Below are 15145 nucleotides of genomic sequence, written 5' to 3'. Positions count from 1 at the left end.
CTGCCCTTTTTTGCAACACAAAGCCCACCCTTTCACCATGTTCATTGTCTTACCAAACATTTATTTTACCAGCCTGAATCAAGCACAGTGCTCGCAAATATCACAATACACGGTCTGAGTAGAAAACTGAAACCTAGAGGCCGCAGCATGTTCACATCTATCAATAACCGGAATAGACCCGACATTTTCTGAAGCCCAGTGCGCGTCGCTGCCTGTCGACGGGATAGCCTGGCGCTAGTTCCGGCCCTGACCGTCTGGCGGCGCCAGCGTCTGCTCGGGTCAGTTGTCAGACGGCCTCGACGGCCGGCTGTGCCGCCGCCGGCGCCTCCTGACCACCGTCCGGTCCGGTCTGTACGAGACGCTCCATTTCGCTGATCATGTCGAGCAGGTCGGCCTCTATGTCGGCGCCGCCCGCCGGCCCCTCGGTGGCCGGGGTCGGAGTTGGGGTCGGCTCTGTGGCACCCCAGAGGCCCGGGAGGTGCAGCACCTGACCCGGGTCCACCTGACGGCCAGGGAGGGGTCGTTAGGGGGAGCTGGGAGCTTCCCAGAGGCCCGAGAGGTGCAGCACCTGATCCGGACCCACCTGACGGCCAGGGAGGGGTCGTTAGGGGGAGCTGGGAGCTTCCCAGAGGCCCGGGAGGTGCAACACCTGACCCGGGTCCACCTGACGGCCAGGGAGGGGTCATTAGGGGGAGCTGGGAGCTTCCCAGAGGCCCGGGAGGTGCAGCACCTGACCCGGGTCCACCTGACGGCCAGGGAGGGATCGTTAGGGGGAGCTGGGAGCTTCCCAGAGGCCCGAGAGGTGCAGCACCTGATCCGGACCCACCTGACGGCCAGGGAGGGGTCGTTAGGGGGAGCTGGGAGCTTCCCAGAGGCCCGAGAGGTGCAGCACCTGATCCGGACCCACCTGACGGCCAGGGAGGGGTCATTAGGGGGAGCTGGGAGCTTCCCAGAGGCCCGGGAGGTGCAGCACCTGACCCGGGTCCACCTGACGGCCAGGGAGGGGTCGTTAGGGGGAGCTGGGAGCTTCCCAGAGGCCCGAGAGGTGCAGCACCTGATCCGGGTCCACCTGACGGCCAGGGAGGGGCCGTTAGGGGGAGCTGGGAGCTTCCCAGAGGCCCGAGAGGTGCAGCACCTGATCCGGACCCACCTGACGGCCAGGGAGGGGTCGTTAGGGGGAGCTGGGAGCTTCCCAGAGGCCCGAGAGGTGCAGCACCTGATCCGGGTCCACCTGACGGCCAGGGAGGGGCCGTTAGGGGGAGCTGGGAGCGTCCCAGAGGCCCGGGAGGTGCAGCACCTGACCCGGGTCCACCTGACGGCCAGGGAGGGGTCGTTAGGGGGAGCTGGGAGCTTCCCAGAGGCCCGAGAGGTGCAGCACCTGATCCGGACCCACCTGACGGCCAGGGAGGGGTCGTTAGGGGGAGCTGGGAGCTTCCCAGAGGCCCGAGAGGTGCAGCACCTGATCCGGACCCACCTGACGGCCAGGGAGGGGTCGTTAGGGGGAGCTGGGAGCTTCCCAGAGGCCCGAGAGGTGCAGCACCTGATCCGGACCCACCTGACGGCCAGGGAGGGGTCGTTAGGGGGAGCTGGGAGCGTCCCAGAGGCCCGGGAGGTGCAGCACCTGATCGGGGGGGGGGGGGGGGGCGCCAGGAGGCTACAGAGGAGGCCGAGTGGTGCCGCGGTCCAGTGATTCTGAGACTCTCCCCGGTACGCCAGTAACGTATCGTACCCTCCAGTGACTCGTTCACTTTGCCGCGGTGCGGTCCCCACCGCCGCTGACTGACCGGCACACCCGGCCTCACCTGGCTGTAGTGGGCGAGTTGGGAGGGCAGCTCCAGCTCGGGTGGCTCGAAGATCTCCACGGCGTAGAGCAGCGGCTCGGCGGCGGGCTCGGCCGCGCACACCGGCTCCTCCTGCGGCTCCTTCAGCGGCCGCGAGCAGTTGGTCGCCACCAGCTCCAGGGTGAGCTCGTACCGGTAGCCGCGCTGGACCTGCGCGGAGCCCGGCCACGGCGTCAGACACGATTTGTTCTACGCGATTCAGGTTACGTCTTAATTCAGTCAAAATCCTACATTGGTATCGATATTTTCTAACAGTTAGATCACAGCCTATTCCGAATGCCAGCCAGCTGCCAGTCCCACGAGTACCCCCCTTGCCCCCTTGCCAAACAGTCTGCGCCTGCGCCCGGCCTCCTGCCGTTCGCTGGGCGCCGGCGGCGCCGCTGCCCACCTGGTAGGCGGCCCGGTACACCTGGGTGACCTCTGTGACCCGGGTCATATTCAGCTCCTCCTCGAGCAGCTCAGCGGCCAGCTGCGCCATCTCCCTCAGTTCAGCGCTGTCGGCGGTCAGCTCCACCAGACAGCCGAGACAGGGCGCCACCTGCGGCCCAGCGCCGCCTCAGACCGGGCCGTGTGTTACACGACAAACACCAGACAGTCGACTCGGACCGGGCCGCGTGTTACACAACAAACACCAGACAGCCGGCTCAGACCGGGCCGTGTGTTACACAACAAACACCAGACAGTCGACTCGGACCTATCCGTCCACTCGGCACAGCACGACAGTCACCTCACAGCGGCCTCCAGTAAATCGGTGACCGCCGTTCACACAATACGGGCTAACGAGCCTCCCACACTCTAAGACAAAGGGAACCCAAAGCAGCCCATCCAATCAATAAATAATTTACCAGCCGGTAAGTCATTCTCAATGTACTAACGAGTTGTTCGATGGTGTTTAATACTGAGTCAATACCAGGGCATTGTGTGCAGTGCTACTCCCGCGTTCCTGCGGTGGGGTGTTGCCAGGGACGGGTCCGGGTCGGGGTCAGAGCCCAGAGGCCGGGTGGGGGCCGGGTAGGATTGTCGGCACATGGACGGGTCGGGTCGGATCGGGTCGGGTCGGACAGCCGGGTCGGGTCAGGTCGGACGGTCGGGTCGGCTCGGACAGTCGGCTCGGACAGTCGGGTCGGGTCGGGTCAGACGGTCGGGTCGGGTCGGGTCGGGGTTGGGGTCGGACGGTCGGGTCGGGTAACGCCTCACCTCGGTCACCACCTGCTGCTCCGGCGGCGGCTCGGTCCCCGTCTCTGACTCTGCCGGCGCGGGCTCGGCCAGCGGGTCCCCGGCCAGCCCCAGACCCGCGAACGCCGACAGAAACTCGTCCAGCCCGTCCAGGAAGGGGCTGTCGGTGGCGGGCGCTGCCAGCGCGCCGCTCAGAGCCAGCAGCAGCAGCAGCAGCGGCGGGAGGCGTACCATGGCGGTCCGACCGCCAGTCACCGCGGAACGTCCGAGCGCCGGGCACTGGGGCGCGGCTCCGCCGGGCACTGGGGCGCGGCTCCGCCGGGCTTGGCTGGGTATGGCCGACCTGAAACACAACTGCAGCAGTGAGGTGTGGAACCGAACCGGCACTGACATAGCACAGCGGCACGAAACTGACGAAGGGGAGACTTTGGCAGAACCATAACTACAATACAGGCACAGGATATATCCCAGTGTCATGCCAACGACATTTCCATCAGGGCAGGGGCAGACTACACGTCTTTTTTCTTCCCAATCACTCAACTCGAGACTAGGAGGCAAGTAATTTCACAGCTGCGCTACATCTGATTTATTATTGGCTCCGCGTCAGCCCATTCCCAAAGGCCGGTTCTCTCGCCGAGACCAGTGAGCCGGATCAGCACAACCACGGAATCAGCACCGCCGGGATTGGATTTTAACGCAACGCCGACACCGTTTCCGAGATTCGCAAAGCGCGCACCAGTCGCCTGCTACATCAGCTATATAACAGATACACAAACTGGGAGTTGATAAATAGGCGATGGTATGAAACTGATTACCATACAGCAGAGGTGTACTGAGTACAGGACGAGCCCGGGGCATCCACTGAACTGGAGACTGTCCAGTGTCCAGATATGTGCAGAAATAGAGGCCTCCAGCTCAGGGAGGCGCGAGGGAACGTCGGGGGCCAGCTCTGCCGACGGGCTGGCCGCAGTTCTGGTCCGCCCAGGCAGCTCGGGGTAAACAGAGGTTCGCTTGGGTTTCTCTAAACACTGATTAACTCCCAGCGGGCACGCGATCCCCCCGCCTCGGCCGGCGGTAACCCGTTGAGAGCGGAAAACACAAATAGAGCTCAGAGTCGGCCGGGCGAGCCTGCCCCCCCCCCCCCACACACACACACTCACACACACACACACACACACACACACACACTGAGCTTGCATATCCCCGCTCAGTGAGACGCTCCCGTGAACGCGTTTTCTCGTATATCGTCTCCCAATGGCGGTCATGCGTGAACCAGGGCGGGAGCAATGCTAACAATAGCGGCACAATAGGGACGAAATAGCCGAGCACGAATCCGGTACGATATCGACGGCGTTCAATAAGGAGAGAGAGAGAGAGAGAGAGAGAGAGAGAGAGAGAGAGAGAGAGAGAGAGAGAGAGAGAGAGAGAGAGAGAGGAGAGAAGAGAGAGAGAGAGAGAGAGGGGAGAGAGAGAGAGAGAGAGAGAGAGAGAGAGAGAGAGAGAGAGAGAGAGAGAGAGAGAGAGAGAGAGAGAGAGAGAGAGACATTCACCCCCCCCCATACCCCAACAATGACACCCCTCGTATAACATACAATATGCATAGCAGCGTTACAGAGCCAGTGGCAGAACAGCCCGCCTCATTACTGTCCGATTAGCTGACCTATCCCCGACGGCGGCGGCGTTCCTCTGACCTGGGACGGTCCCGGTAAGGTGGGACTGGTATCGGCGCGCAGCCGCCGGCCTGCCACTGTCGGGACACCTCCGCGCCCACTGCAGACGGTCTCTGCCCACGGCGCCGGCGGTACCCGGCGAACAGCGCCGCCCAGCCCCGACCTTGGATTGCGGCGACCGACTTACCGTCCGCGCCGGAGCACCGTGACGTCACCAGCTGCCGCTAATGAGGCCGTGAGCCGCCGCAGACACGCGTGACGTCACCCGGCTCTCTGCTGACGTCACCCCTCCGAGCTACCCCTACCCCTCCCTCAGAGAGGACAGTCAATCACTTCAGTTGGGCGACTCCCCTAGAATCATTACACTATACCAGTATATGACGGTCAGTATGTGACAAGTGGGGCACCCCGGCCACTCCACACCCCGTCTGCCGTCCGCACCGGCCGCTGCCCGAGGGCGGCACTGACCTGGGTAGGGTCGCTGGCCGCCGCTGCCCGAGGGCGGCACTGACCTGGGTCGGGTCGCTGGCCGCCGCTCCTGCAGCTCGCTGGCTGTGTCGGCAGTCGGAGGCAGCCGGCCGCAGTCCGTCCGCCCTGCCGGCCGTTCCGCCGCGTCCTGAGTGCCACCGTCCGACACTGGCCAGACCGGCGGCGGGACGGGGCCGGGACGGGGCCGGGCCACAGCTCCGGCTCGGCCGGCACGTGCCAGAGGTCGGACCGTGGGTCACCAGGTCACCAGGTCACCACCGGGGCCGCTCCCACCGCGGGCGAAATCAGCACGGACCACAACGAACAGCCGCACCACCTTCCGACTCCCTTCACTACATGTAACGAACAGCCGCAACAAGTCGGTACTAATATCGTTAACTCACTCACTACTCATCGCCATTCGCTGTACCACGGTGACAGACCTTTGCCAATAAGATAACAAGGAAAAACCTAATAGCTTCGCAACTTGGCAATGATGGATTGTGGATGCGTCCTAGTACATGTATTGACGTCATCGACTTTCGCTGACACTGTGGGGTCACCTCCGTAAGATGTAACAATACTGGCACTGCTGGCCGCCACAGACGGCCGAAAAACTATCGCGTACAAAAGTTGTCCAATCTGGTCTGATGACACCCGGCACAGCACGGCCGTGATGAGCCCAGACCACGTTGAGTCCCGTCACAGACAGTGGATCTCGGGGGGGGGGGGGGTCACCGGAGGACCCCCATCCCCCCGCGTGTAACCGCGAGTCACCGGTCACCGCGAGTGTCACCGACTGCGGTCACAGCGCACGGACGGGGCGGGGCGGGGCGGGCGGCCCCGTATCACAGCGAGAGGGTGGGCGGAGGGCCGGACTCGGCCCATCGTCAGCTCCAGTCTCCGGCCCCTGGCAAACGGACGAGACGCAGTCAGACACGTATATACGGTAGGACACGGTAAGGTAAGGTAAGGTAAGGTACGGCAAGGCATGGTACAGCACGGTACAGCATGGTACAGCACGGTACAGCACGGTACAGTCAGTGTCACTGGCTCCATAAAACGGTACGCCCGGCCGATCATCAGACAGAGATCCAGACTCGAGATCCAGCGGGTTACGTGGCGAGACACTATGGTACGATACGAAACGGTATAATAGGGTATTATGGTACAGTAAGCTACGGTAAGATACTGTATGGAACACTACGATACGATATGGTAAATTGGTATGACCGCACTCACTAATAACGACACGGCCGGACATTGGATGGGAGCCCCTCCGTCCGTGTCAACTGGGCGGATATGCGCCCATGGTAACGACATGCCGAGATACGGGGGACGGCAGGGGCTACTCAGTAGTCTGAGGACGGCAGCTTCTGTCGTGAATCAGTGTACCGCGTGTGTTAGTTCAGCGCCCAGTATGTGACTGTGCGGCTGTACAGTCGGCGCGTGCGGCTCACCGCTGACGACCACCGGTCCCGAGTCGCCGTCCTCCAGGCCGCCCTCCCAGTCGGCGTCCAGCTCCATCTCGCCGCCCTCGATGTGAGCCGGCGCCGCGAGCCGTGCGGCCAGCTGCGCGGACCGCTCCTCCTGCGGACGGCGCACGGCCCGCGGCCCGGGCCGGGGGCGGCGTCAGCGCCGTACCACACCGTGCGGAAAGGGGGTAAAGACAGGGCCTCTCTCACACAATCAATGACATTCTCATGCGATTATTTAGTTTTTGTTTGTTTGTTTTATCTATAAAGAAAGCATAGGTATTCAAATTCAGGACGCTTACGGAAAAAAGAGCTTTGGTCCTTGGAAGCAATAATGCATTGAAGTCAACGACTGATATCTCGAAATTAAGGTCACTTGATTAAGCATTGCATGATGATTATCTTTCAGATATATTTTTTTACAGAGTAGTTAAAGTAGAAACATATTAAATATCGACAATACCCAATCGACTACTAACGATACCAAACCATCGGCCACATGGATAGAAGTCCGTTTAACCATTTCGTCTTAAACTGCCCAGCTATGCGCCGTAGCTGATGAGCCGATTAGGCCCTGGCGGGTTCCCGAGCCTGCCGACAGTCGCGGCCGTCAGCAGCCAGTGCCCCCAGAGCGGCCGCAGTCGCCCCGTTCAGAAGTCCTTAGACCAGCCAGCCGGCTCCACCGCCGTCTCGACTGGGGCCGTACCGCGCCGCGCCATTTCCCCGCGCACGCAAACGAGCTCGGGGCTCGCCGGCTATCTCGTCCGGCCAGCGTGCCGGCGCGGCCGCCTCCGCAGCCGCCCATTATGATACGGCAGGACGATAATTCCGGCCGAGGAGCCCCGGCCGTCTCCCGCGAGCACTGCACGGACGGCCACCTCCGCAGCCAATACCAGCGGCTCACAGCGAACTAATCCGCGAAATGAATACAGCTAAAATTGTGACAGCTATAGCTCACTGTACTTGAATAGCTACGGTAAAATCGTTAGGTAACAACAAAACGGAATGCTATAAAAAGCAGGAGAGTACAGTCCACGCCGGCTCAGCCGACTGATACATTCCAAAGACTTCTGAATCAAGCTCACTGAACAAGATTGACACCTTTGGTGCTCTGAAAGCGCCCAGAAAATTGCGAAGCGGAGCATCTTTACATTTACAGACATCAGGAAATTTGGCACTTTCGTGTTTCGACGAAGAAGTCTTGAACAGTCGCTACATTGCGAGCGACTAATGTTATCCCATTCTACTGTAGTCTATTATACGCAACTAATTCGATTGCGTGACCGTCACGGCATGGGTCATGTGCCAAACCATGAGTGCCGAAATTGCTCCGCTGACAATCACTCGGTAATGACCCGGCCAATTGCGCTGGGACCTGCCCTCTGGGCGGGCACCCGTCAGGCGATTCATTGCCATGAGTCACGGCTGGGTACTTCTGTACGCACGCATGTGTAGGCTATGCCGTGTCTACGCTTCGACATCTTGGTCTCGAGAACGGCCGGGCCGATTAAGCTCGGATGAGTACACCGTTAGGGACGGTTTAGAAGGGTGACCGGCAAAAGTCGGTTAGGGGCCCACTGTGCATTTAGCGCGTGCACAAGGCGTCGCCGGGCACGACGTTGTACGATGCTTATTTTTATATTCCGTTAGGGACCAGCTAGATGAGTGACTCACACAACTCGGTCGGAGTTCCACTTTGGCACACGGTCGCGCTCGCTCGTTGGTCGCCCGAGAGCGTGTGACCGGGACGGGTGTAGAGGAGTGTGTGGCGGGCCGGTGCGGTGCCGGCCCCGGAGCGTACCTGGGTGATCCTGTCGTGTCGCGTCAGCAGCTGTAGCGACTCGTCCATGTTGAGCAGCCGGGTGTGCGTGTCGGGTCGGGCGGGCGCCGCCAGCGCCGAGTCCGACCACTGCGAGAGCACTCCGCGCCGTGCCGGCGCCTCTCGGCCGGCGGCCGGCGCCCGAGCAGCCCCGGCCGGCGGCGGCCGCCCGCCCGGCCAGCGCGGCCGGTTGGTGGAGAAGCGCGTCTGGCGCCCGGAGGTGGCGCTCTTGGGCAGCAGCTGCCGGGTGGTGGGCACCGCCGGCCCGCCGGAGCCGGGGTCCGCACCGGCCGCGTCCGCCGCCGGCCGGCTGCGGGCAGGGACGGTGACAGCGGGTGAACCGGCGGCCACCGGTGAGCGCGACAATTACTGGGGGCTGCCGGCTGGGCAGGGATCCTCCCGCTTCAATATGGAAGAGTGCATGGAATAAAACAAAAGAAATAACTTGTTCAGTGGAACAAGGAATACACCGCACATATATGCCATGGATATCGCGCATAATAGCTAATGGGTAATGCTACCATTATCAGTGAATCAATGAGCGATGAGATCAACAGGCACTATATGATAAAAGATCACAATCACAATGAATCACAAACACAACGACTTTAGAGCCAGTTACAGTTGGTTGGTCACTAAGAAAAAAATGAAGAAAAACTCTAGAAATTCATTTTATTAACATTTACGAAGTGTTTCAGCAAGTTCGGGAGCCGCGACAGCGAGGCGTTGATTCAATGACTCACGCCGTGCAGTTGTCGGCAGCTGCAGGCGCCCGGCGCGGCTCCTCGCCCTCCGATGGTCCTCCGGCGGTCGGCCACTCGGCCTCTGGCTCCGAGTCGTCGTCGCTGTCCAACTCCACTGGCGCAGAAACTGCCCGCGCAAAGGAACGCAGAAACCAGACATCAATGGGGAAGTCAACCTTTAAGGTCCGAAATGATCACTTAAAGGTAGTGTGCCAGCTTTCCTGGACCGTATGGAGTTAATGGCCCAGATAAGGAGAACCGGATTTTTAGAACTTATCCATACCTTCAAAACTCATGGAAACGTCTTAAATTCTTCAAATTTTGAGTACCCCAGTGCGAAATTCGCCCCGACGGGTTGTCGGTCGTACCCCAACCACATTTCACAACACTATGAACAATAAATGCACACACTGAAATCGCTATTACCGATATACTCATCCAATCAAGTTTCGATAAACCCGTTCATCATCATCTCCTGCGGTTTCGAACACGCCTGTTAGGTGGTGCGGCAGACCGCGCCCAAAGCCAGGGCCCCGGTAACGTGAGGTAGCCGAGTCGGGGCAGCGTGCGCTGACCCAAGCCGGGGCCGCGCGTCCTCCCGGTGTCATGTGATAGCCCGGGGCTGCCCGCGGGGATGCGGTAGACCGCGCCCAAAGCTGCGGCCCCGGCTTGGGTCAGCGCACGCTGCCCCGACTCGGCTACCTCACGTTACCGGGGCCCTGGCTTTGGGCGCGGCTTCTGCTCATACTTTGTAATGCGGTGGTGGTGCGTCGGGCCGCGCGCTCTGACTTCGGCCAAGAAAAATGCGTCAGCTGATCATTGTCATTTCTGCCACTTGCGTGTGGTGAAATGGGATCATAACTTAAGAGACGGCTTTTTCATATCAATTATTTTACATAAAATCATATTTCAAACCATGAATAATGTTCGACAGCCAAATAAAAGAAACAATACCAATACAGGCTTACACTTTAAGGCTCGACATTGTGTTGTCTACGATTAGACAGCTGATAACTCATTCCCGTACGTCGTAACTCTATAATGACCTTTGCTTATTGTCACATGTGCGCCGCATTCGCGATTGTTGCCGACGCCTGTTTGCAGCTCAGCCCACTACAGTTGTTATACATATCGAAAAACCGATAAACTTTTAGGCGAAAAAGGCACTATTCCAGGCCCATTTTTGATTTTCTTTGCGATATTAGGTAAAAACAGAAGCTTCTTATCCTAGGAAAAATAAAATGGGAAATCTTTCAAAGGTGGCACACTACCTTTAAATCAAAGCTCACGCTTCAGGGAACGGATTTGAAGAAGTTGATCAAAATGGGCAAGACAGGTATAGGCTTTATTTATAGGCCCTAATGCACTGACCGGTCCGCCGGCCGGTGTCCCACTCCATCTGGGCCATCCTCTGCGCCAGCCGCTCCACCTCGGAGGCGGCGCGGCTCTCGAGCGGCGGCGGGCCCGGCTCGGTGGCCGCACCGCGCGCCGCCAGCTCCGCCTCCACGGCGGCCAGGGTGCGGCGCGCCGACTCGCCGCGGTCCCGCAGCCGCGACAGCAGAGCCCTGCGGACCGACCGAACGGACCGAGGGTACTCCACACCGATCCACAGAGACAGACAGAGAGCCATCCACTTTGGTTGTAATTTGCAGCCATAGGCATATATAGATCATATTCAACAAAATTGCTGGTTAGGCCAACTGAAAAGCATAATAAAATACCACATCTTACATAGACCTGTCATGACTGGAAGGGTACCTTAAAAACATCTTTAAAAAAAGACAGTCACCTATGCTGATGCCACTTTTAGCAGTGTTTGAACCTATATGCACTTACCTATTACCAACTATGCTTTTGTATCGAGTCTGCAATATTTTCAACTTGCTTAGCTCCATTGTCTCCAGGTCACCAAGTTTTGTGTCTGGATCTGGATTTTGGGCATAGACTTTACCAGCTGACTCCATGGTGATGGCTGTGAGAAAACAATCATTATTCAGAAACAAAACCTAAAGTGCAGCATGAGTTAGTCAGAAACACTGAAAATTGACAGTGGCACACACCAACTTAATTTGTACAGGATAAAACAGAATGTAATTAGTATTAACTAATTGATGCATATAAATAAACTTAACAATTGATAATGATGTTTAGGTATCTAATAATTTGTTTTACCATGTTCCATGTAAATAAAAAGTAGAAATACTTATAAGCATTACCATTTCTAAGTCTGAGCTGTTCATGAAAGTATCTAGGTACATTGATAAATTATAAATGCTCGCTTTGCATAAATGCATAGTTCTACGGACAATTACCTAAATGCTTATATATAAATATATGTATGTATCAGCTTGATTAAGTCCTGTGAACTGCAACACACCTATAATATTGCCACAGATATTAAATATTGTACATTTTATGCTAATAAAAGGTTCATATTTTGATTAAAAACAGAATATCTAGTAGCTATTTTCTCACATAAATTAGATACTTACCTACCTACGGTATTCTCTTAGCAGACGTCACCCTTGCTGCCATATCTAGTTAGGTAGGTTGTAGGTTGTAGGGTCAGACTCAGATTAGATATTTTGTTATATACTTATCTCTGAAAAGACAATTGTGGCGCACGTGAGACGTGGATACCGCAGCTAGGGCAACGTCTGCTAACAGAGTACCCCTACCTACCTAGGTAGTTGAAACCAAACGAAACAGCTTATTGATTATTGAATACTCTGATACAGCCTAGCCTAGCTTGAAATAATTAACCCATGCTTACTTGAAATGCCGGTTGCTGAAAATTATCTAAAATGGCAGCTAAGGCTTTTAAAAATATTATTTTTGGTCTTTCAGTACAAGTACCTAGGTAACATGATCCGTTGCCATTATGAAAATGTGCCTCGCAGCCACCTCTCCCAGACAACCACCTTGACCTATGTGTGCATGTTTATCTATATACACTGTGCGACATTAAACTTAGGACTCCAAATTCTGCCATAGAATCGGAATTGCACGGTGTATCGGAATTGCAATCGCGCTATCGGAGTCGGGCATCAGCATTGCATAGAGGCCATAGAGGGCAGGGTCAACACAGCAAGCTTCGCTTGGCGGCGGGCCCGGGGGCTCTGTCCCTGTAAATCCTTTCATTCAAAGTTTCGGGCTTAATTAATTCCTTATTTTTTTAATAGGTATATAAACTGAAAAATGATGGCATTGCATTGGAAAAGGGTAGGTACCTAGGGTTTATATAGCCTTGGTACCTAGGTATCTTTGAAAATTCAAAGCAGTAACATGTTGTTGTTGTTGTTGAAGAGTTAGGGCGCGCAGCAGCTTGGCTCAAGCGTCCAACTTCCAAGTTGGTATGTCCTCTTGTAGTCTTCAGAGTTGCAGTTGGCGTATGGTTGTGGTACTAAGCGGAACTAAGCAGGTTTCCAGGTAGGGATGAGGAATGACTGGGGAGAGGAAAAATTGCGATGGTTAGGAGATAGCCTTGGTAGGATATGTCCTGGGCGAGGAGAGAACAGAGAAGTTAATATTAGTTGTGAATACTACAATGCTACTTACAGTCTTAGCTACTTGGGGATAGCCAAACAGCTCGGTAAGCAGGAAGAGCAATACAGCTCATTCTTCAAGGGGGCAAAAGGCGCTCTGGGAGAAGGCATGGTTCTATCTAGAAAGAAAAAAGAAAAAAAGACACAAAACTTGGGTCTTGACATGGGGGTTACACGATACTTAGGGATTTCACTTCACAGTATGGGGGTGACATAGAAACACATAACATACCCAACCAATTTCAGACATTTCAGACAGGTGTTCTTACAACGTGACCATTGGTGAAGTATTGCTTAACCATGAATGCATGAGCTCGAGTAGTAATCCACTCTTTTTAACTAGAAATACCTAATCCATGGTTCTTGGATTCAACATAACATGAAGGATTGTGTCGAGCTTATCTGAAGCCATAGCACATATGGAAACAAAATACATTTCATTATCATCACTTAGCACCCATAACGCCTCTACGTCCTTTGTTCAGAGTTTGTCGTATAAGTTGCACTGTCGAAGATAATCGAACACCGCATCCACCACAGTGGGTTCACCGTTTCCCAGGAGAATCCCCAGCGACATGCGGACTCCGACATCTCGACACGCCGCTGCGAGTCTCCTCCTCGCTACAGTGTACTTTCGGCATTCTAACAGTATGTGTTGAACATCTTGGCGACATTGACACAGTTCACAGACAATAGGCGGTAGTTGGTCAATAACATGCGAGTGAGTTAAAATAGTGTGTCCGAGTCTCATCCTACACAAAACCACTTCCTCCTTTCGACTGGCACGTACACTAGAATTCCAATGTCCTATATCTGTCTTAATCTGCTTCAGTAGAGTTGGACGATAATCTAACCACAGATTTTCAAATAACACACGGACGCGACTCTTCACCAGTGGCACAAATTCCCGATGTCCTATTTTTACATCAGTCACATTAGGTTTATCATGAGCCTTTCCCGCCCAGTAGTCAGCTCTGACATTACCAGCTATGCCACTATGTCCTGGAACCCAGACAACGATGCAATCGATGCCATCTCGTACATTTTTATGATTTATCTCTAGGACCTCCACCAGGGGGGTCCGTCCCTTTACCGGGCCATAGGAGGAAAATTGCTACCAAATGCTGCCAATGTGACGTCACTGGGATGGTCGAAAGCTGATTGGTCGCTGAGATTCAGGCGATGCTGTCAATTCTGGCGCACCGGCGCAGTGTTTTCCAGCCGTTGCGTGTATTGTTATACGGAGTTTGAATATTGTTTATTTGATAATAATATCACTTTTTATGTGTTTGAAGATCGGAAAAGCATATACATAAGTGGCATTCACACACTTGTCGTCTCAGAGATCATGAAGAATGACCAGCTTCAGCAGTTCAGCTCAGGTATTCAATTAATTCAACTGTATAAGCATGAGTATCATAGGCAGATCAGCCACGTTTCAGTTCAACCCGGTTTAACCTTTTTTGTCATTTTTGGCTTTCAAAGGGAGCATGATAATCTCATATTAAGTTGTAAAATACCTTAGCATTGTTTAAAACATAATGAGAAGGAGAATGGAGATGGAATAGTTGTAAATTGTTTCGGATCGGAAGTGGTTAGCTTCTATAAATCTTAATGCTTTGTGAAAATAACAACTTATTTGTCAAATTAAATAGTATCAAATAACAAATCAATCGATGCTTACCTCCCAGACTGGAAAAAATTCACTCACTGTCAGATGCGTCAGGGCCCAGGGGCTTTCGGGTCTCAAAATTCAGCGCAAGTGATTTCTCACCAAAATTTTGCCACATCTTTTGTGCAAAGTTGAAGCTCATTGTTACTTCTTTTCAATATTAGTTGTTGCCAGATTTTATAATCTGTATCTAAACTTTCAAAATTGAATTTAAAAGGATTTCTGACATGCTTATTACTGAAAATCCCATTCTTGTTTATGTAAATGTTATGTCATTGACATTTGCTAACTAAACAAGCTCATCCTTGTCTAATGTCTATATATTGGTTTCTATTTATCAGTCCCACGCACAAGGGGGAAAAGCTCAAATTATTGAGCGCTCAAAATATTGAGCGTGTGACGTCAGAGGCTTCCATAGGCGTAATGCTGAGGGCTCAAAAAATTGAGCCGTTTCAGGAACACGTTTTGCAAAAGCAACTCGCAACACCTAGGGAGAAATGGCAACACCCTAGGAGAATCACTAATGATGCAAAACAGATTAGGCTTTCATATTTTTCACTGCTCAAGCTTCAATGATTGGGGGAACACCAATTTATAGGTCGAAATCTTACGGCATACCAGGATGACTTAAAAACAGGCCAATATTTATGTCGAAATAAAAGTTATTTTTTGTCCATTCACGTTTTTTACTAGGGTTCTGTTGGAAAGAGCATTTTTCATACTACCCAAAATGATT

The 15145-nt window shown here is 54.5% G+C and overlaps 2 protein-coding genes across 7 annotated transcripts; both read right to left on the bottom strand.

Annotated features, from left to right (window-relative positions):
• Positions 1-44: 44 nt before the first annotated feature.
• LOC122382531 lies at positions 45-6023 on the bottom strand. Of its 3 annotated transcripts, none has more exons than XM_043367993.1 (5): positions 5200-6023; positions 3039-3360; positions 2230-2379; positions 1803-1991; positions 45-502 (listed from the first exon to the last, which is right to left on the bottom strand). In XM_043367993.1, exons 2-5 carry the CDS (start codon positions 3249-3251, stop codon positions 287-289), a joined length of 768 nt encoding a protein of 255 aa, XP_043223928.1. In that variant the 5' UTR covers positions 3252-3360; positions 5200-6023; the 3' UTR covers positions 45-286. The 3 variants fall into 3 exon arrangements, with proteins under 3 accessions (XP_043223928.1, XP_043223926.1, XP_043223927.1); XM_043367991.1 differs by lacking the exon at positions 5200-6023 and adding an exon at positions 4709-4867; XM_043367992.1 differs by lacking the exon at positions 5200-6023 and adding an exon at positions 4678-4855.
• On the bottom strand, positions 5664-13795 carry LOC122382530 (translation initiation factor IF-2-like). 4 transcript variants are annotated; one of them, XM_043367987.1, is made up of 7 exons: positions 12447-13795; positions 11029-11164; positions 10564-10757; positions 9193-9319; positions 8432-8759; positions 6616-6745; positions 5664-6065 (listed from the first exon to the last, which is right to left on the bottom strand). In XM_043367987.1, exons 2-7 carry the CDS (start codon positions 11154-11156, stop codon positions 6046-6048), a joined length of 927 nt encoding a protein of 308 aa, XP_043223922.1. In that variant the 5' UTR covers positions 11157-11164; positions 12447-13795; the 3' UTR covers positions 5664-6045. The 4 variants fall into 4 exon arrangements, with proteins under 4 accessions (XP_043223922.1, XP_043223921.1, XP_043223923.1 ...); XM_043367986.1 differs by having other exon boundaries at positions 12478-13795; XM_043367988.1 differs by lacking the exon at positions 12447-13795 and adding an exon at positions 11966-12321.
• Between the last annotated feature and the right edge of the window lie 1350 nt (positions 13796-15145).

Source organism: Amphibalanus amphitrite, unplaced genomic scaffold (genome assembly GCF_019059575.1).
Source record: "Amphibalanus amphitrite isolate SeventyFive unplaced genomic scaffold, NRLGWU_Aamphi_draft 000142F_arrow, whole genome shotgun sequence".
In the NCBI taxonomy this organism is placed as follows: domain Eukaryota; kingdom Metazoa; phylum Arthropoda; class Thecostraca; order Balanomorpha; family Balanidae; genus Amphibalanus; species Amphibalanus amphitrite.
This window is presented reverse-complemented; position numbering and strand designations above follow the sequence as displayed.

Bases quoted from the DNA above. Each gene is read 5' to 3' on its own strand.
- LOC122382530 (XM_043367987.1), bottom strand. From the start codon at position 11,156: ATGGAGTCAGCTGGTAAAGTCTATGCCCAAAATCCAGATCCAGACACA. The intron at 10,758-11,028 runs GTAAGTGCATAT...GTCGGTCCGCAG, and splicing joins AAAAGCATAGTTGGTAATAG to GGCTCTGCTGTCGCGGCTGC. The intron at 8,760-9,192 runs GTGAGTCATTGA...CCCTGCCCGCAG, and splicing joins GCTGCCGACAACTGCACGGC to CCGGCCGGCGGCGGACGCGG.
- LOC122382531 (XM_043367993.1), bottom strand. From the start codon at position 3,251: ATGGTACGCCTCCCGCCGCTGCTGCTGCTGCTGCTGGCTCTGAGCGGC. The intron at 2,380-3,038 runs GTGAGGCGTTAC...GCTGGGCCGCAG, and splicing joins AGCAGCAGGTGGTGACCGAG to GTGGCGCCCTGTCTCGGCTG. The intron at 1,992-2,229 runs GTGGGCAGCGGC...GGCTCCGCGCAG, and splicing joins TGTACCGGGCCGCCTACCAG to GTCCAGCGCGGCTACCGGTA.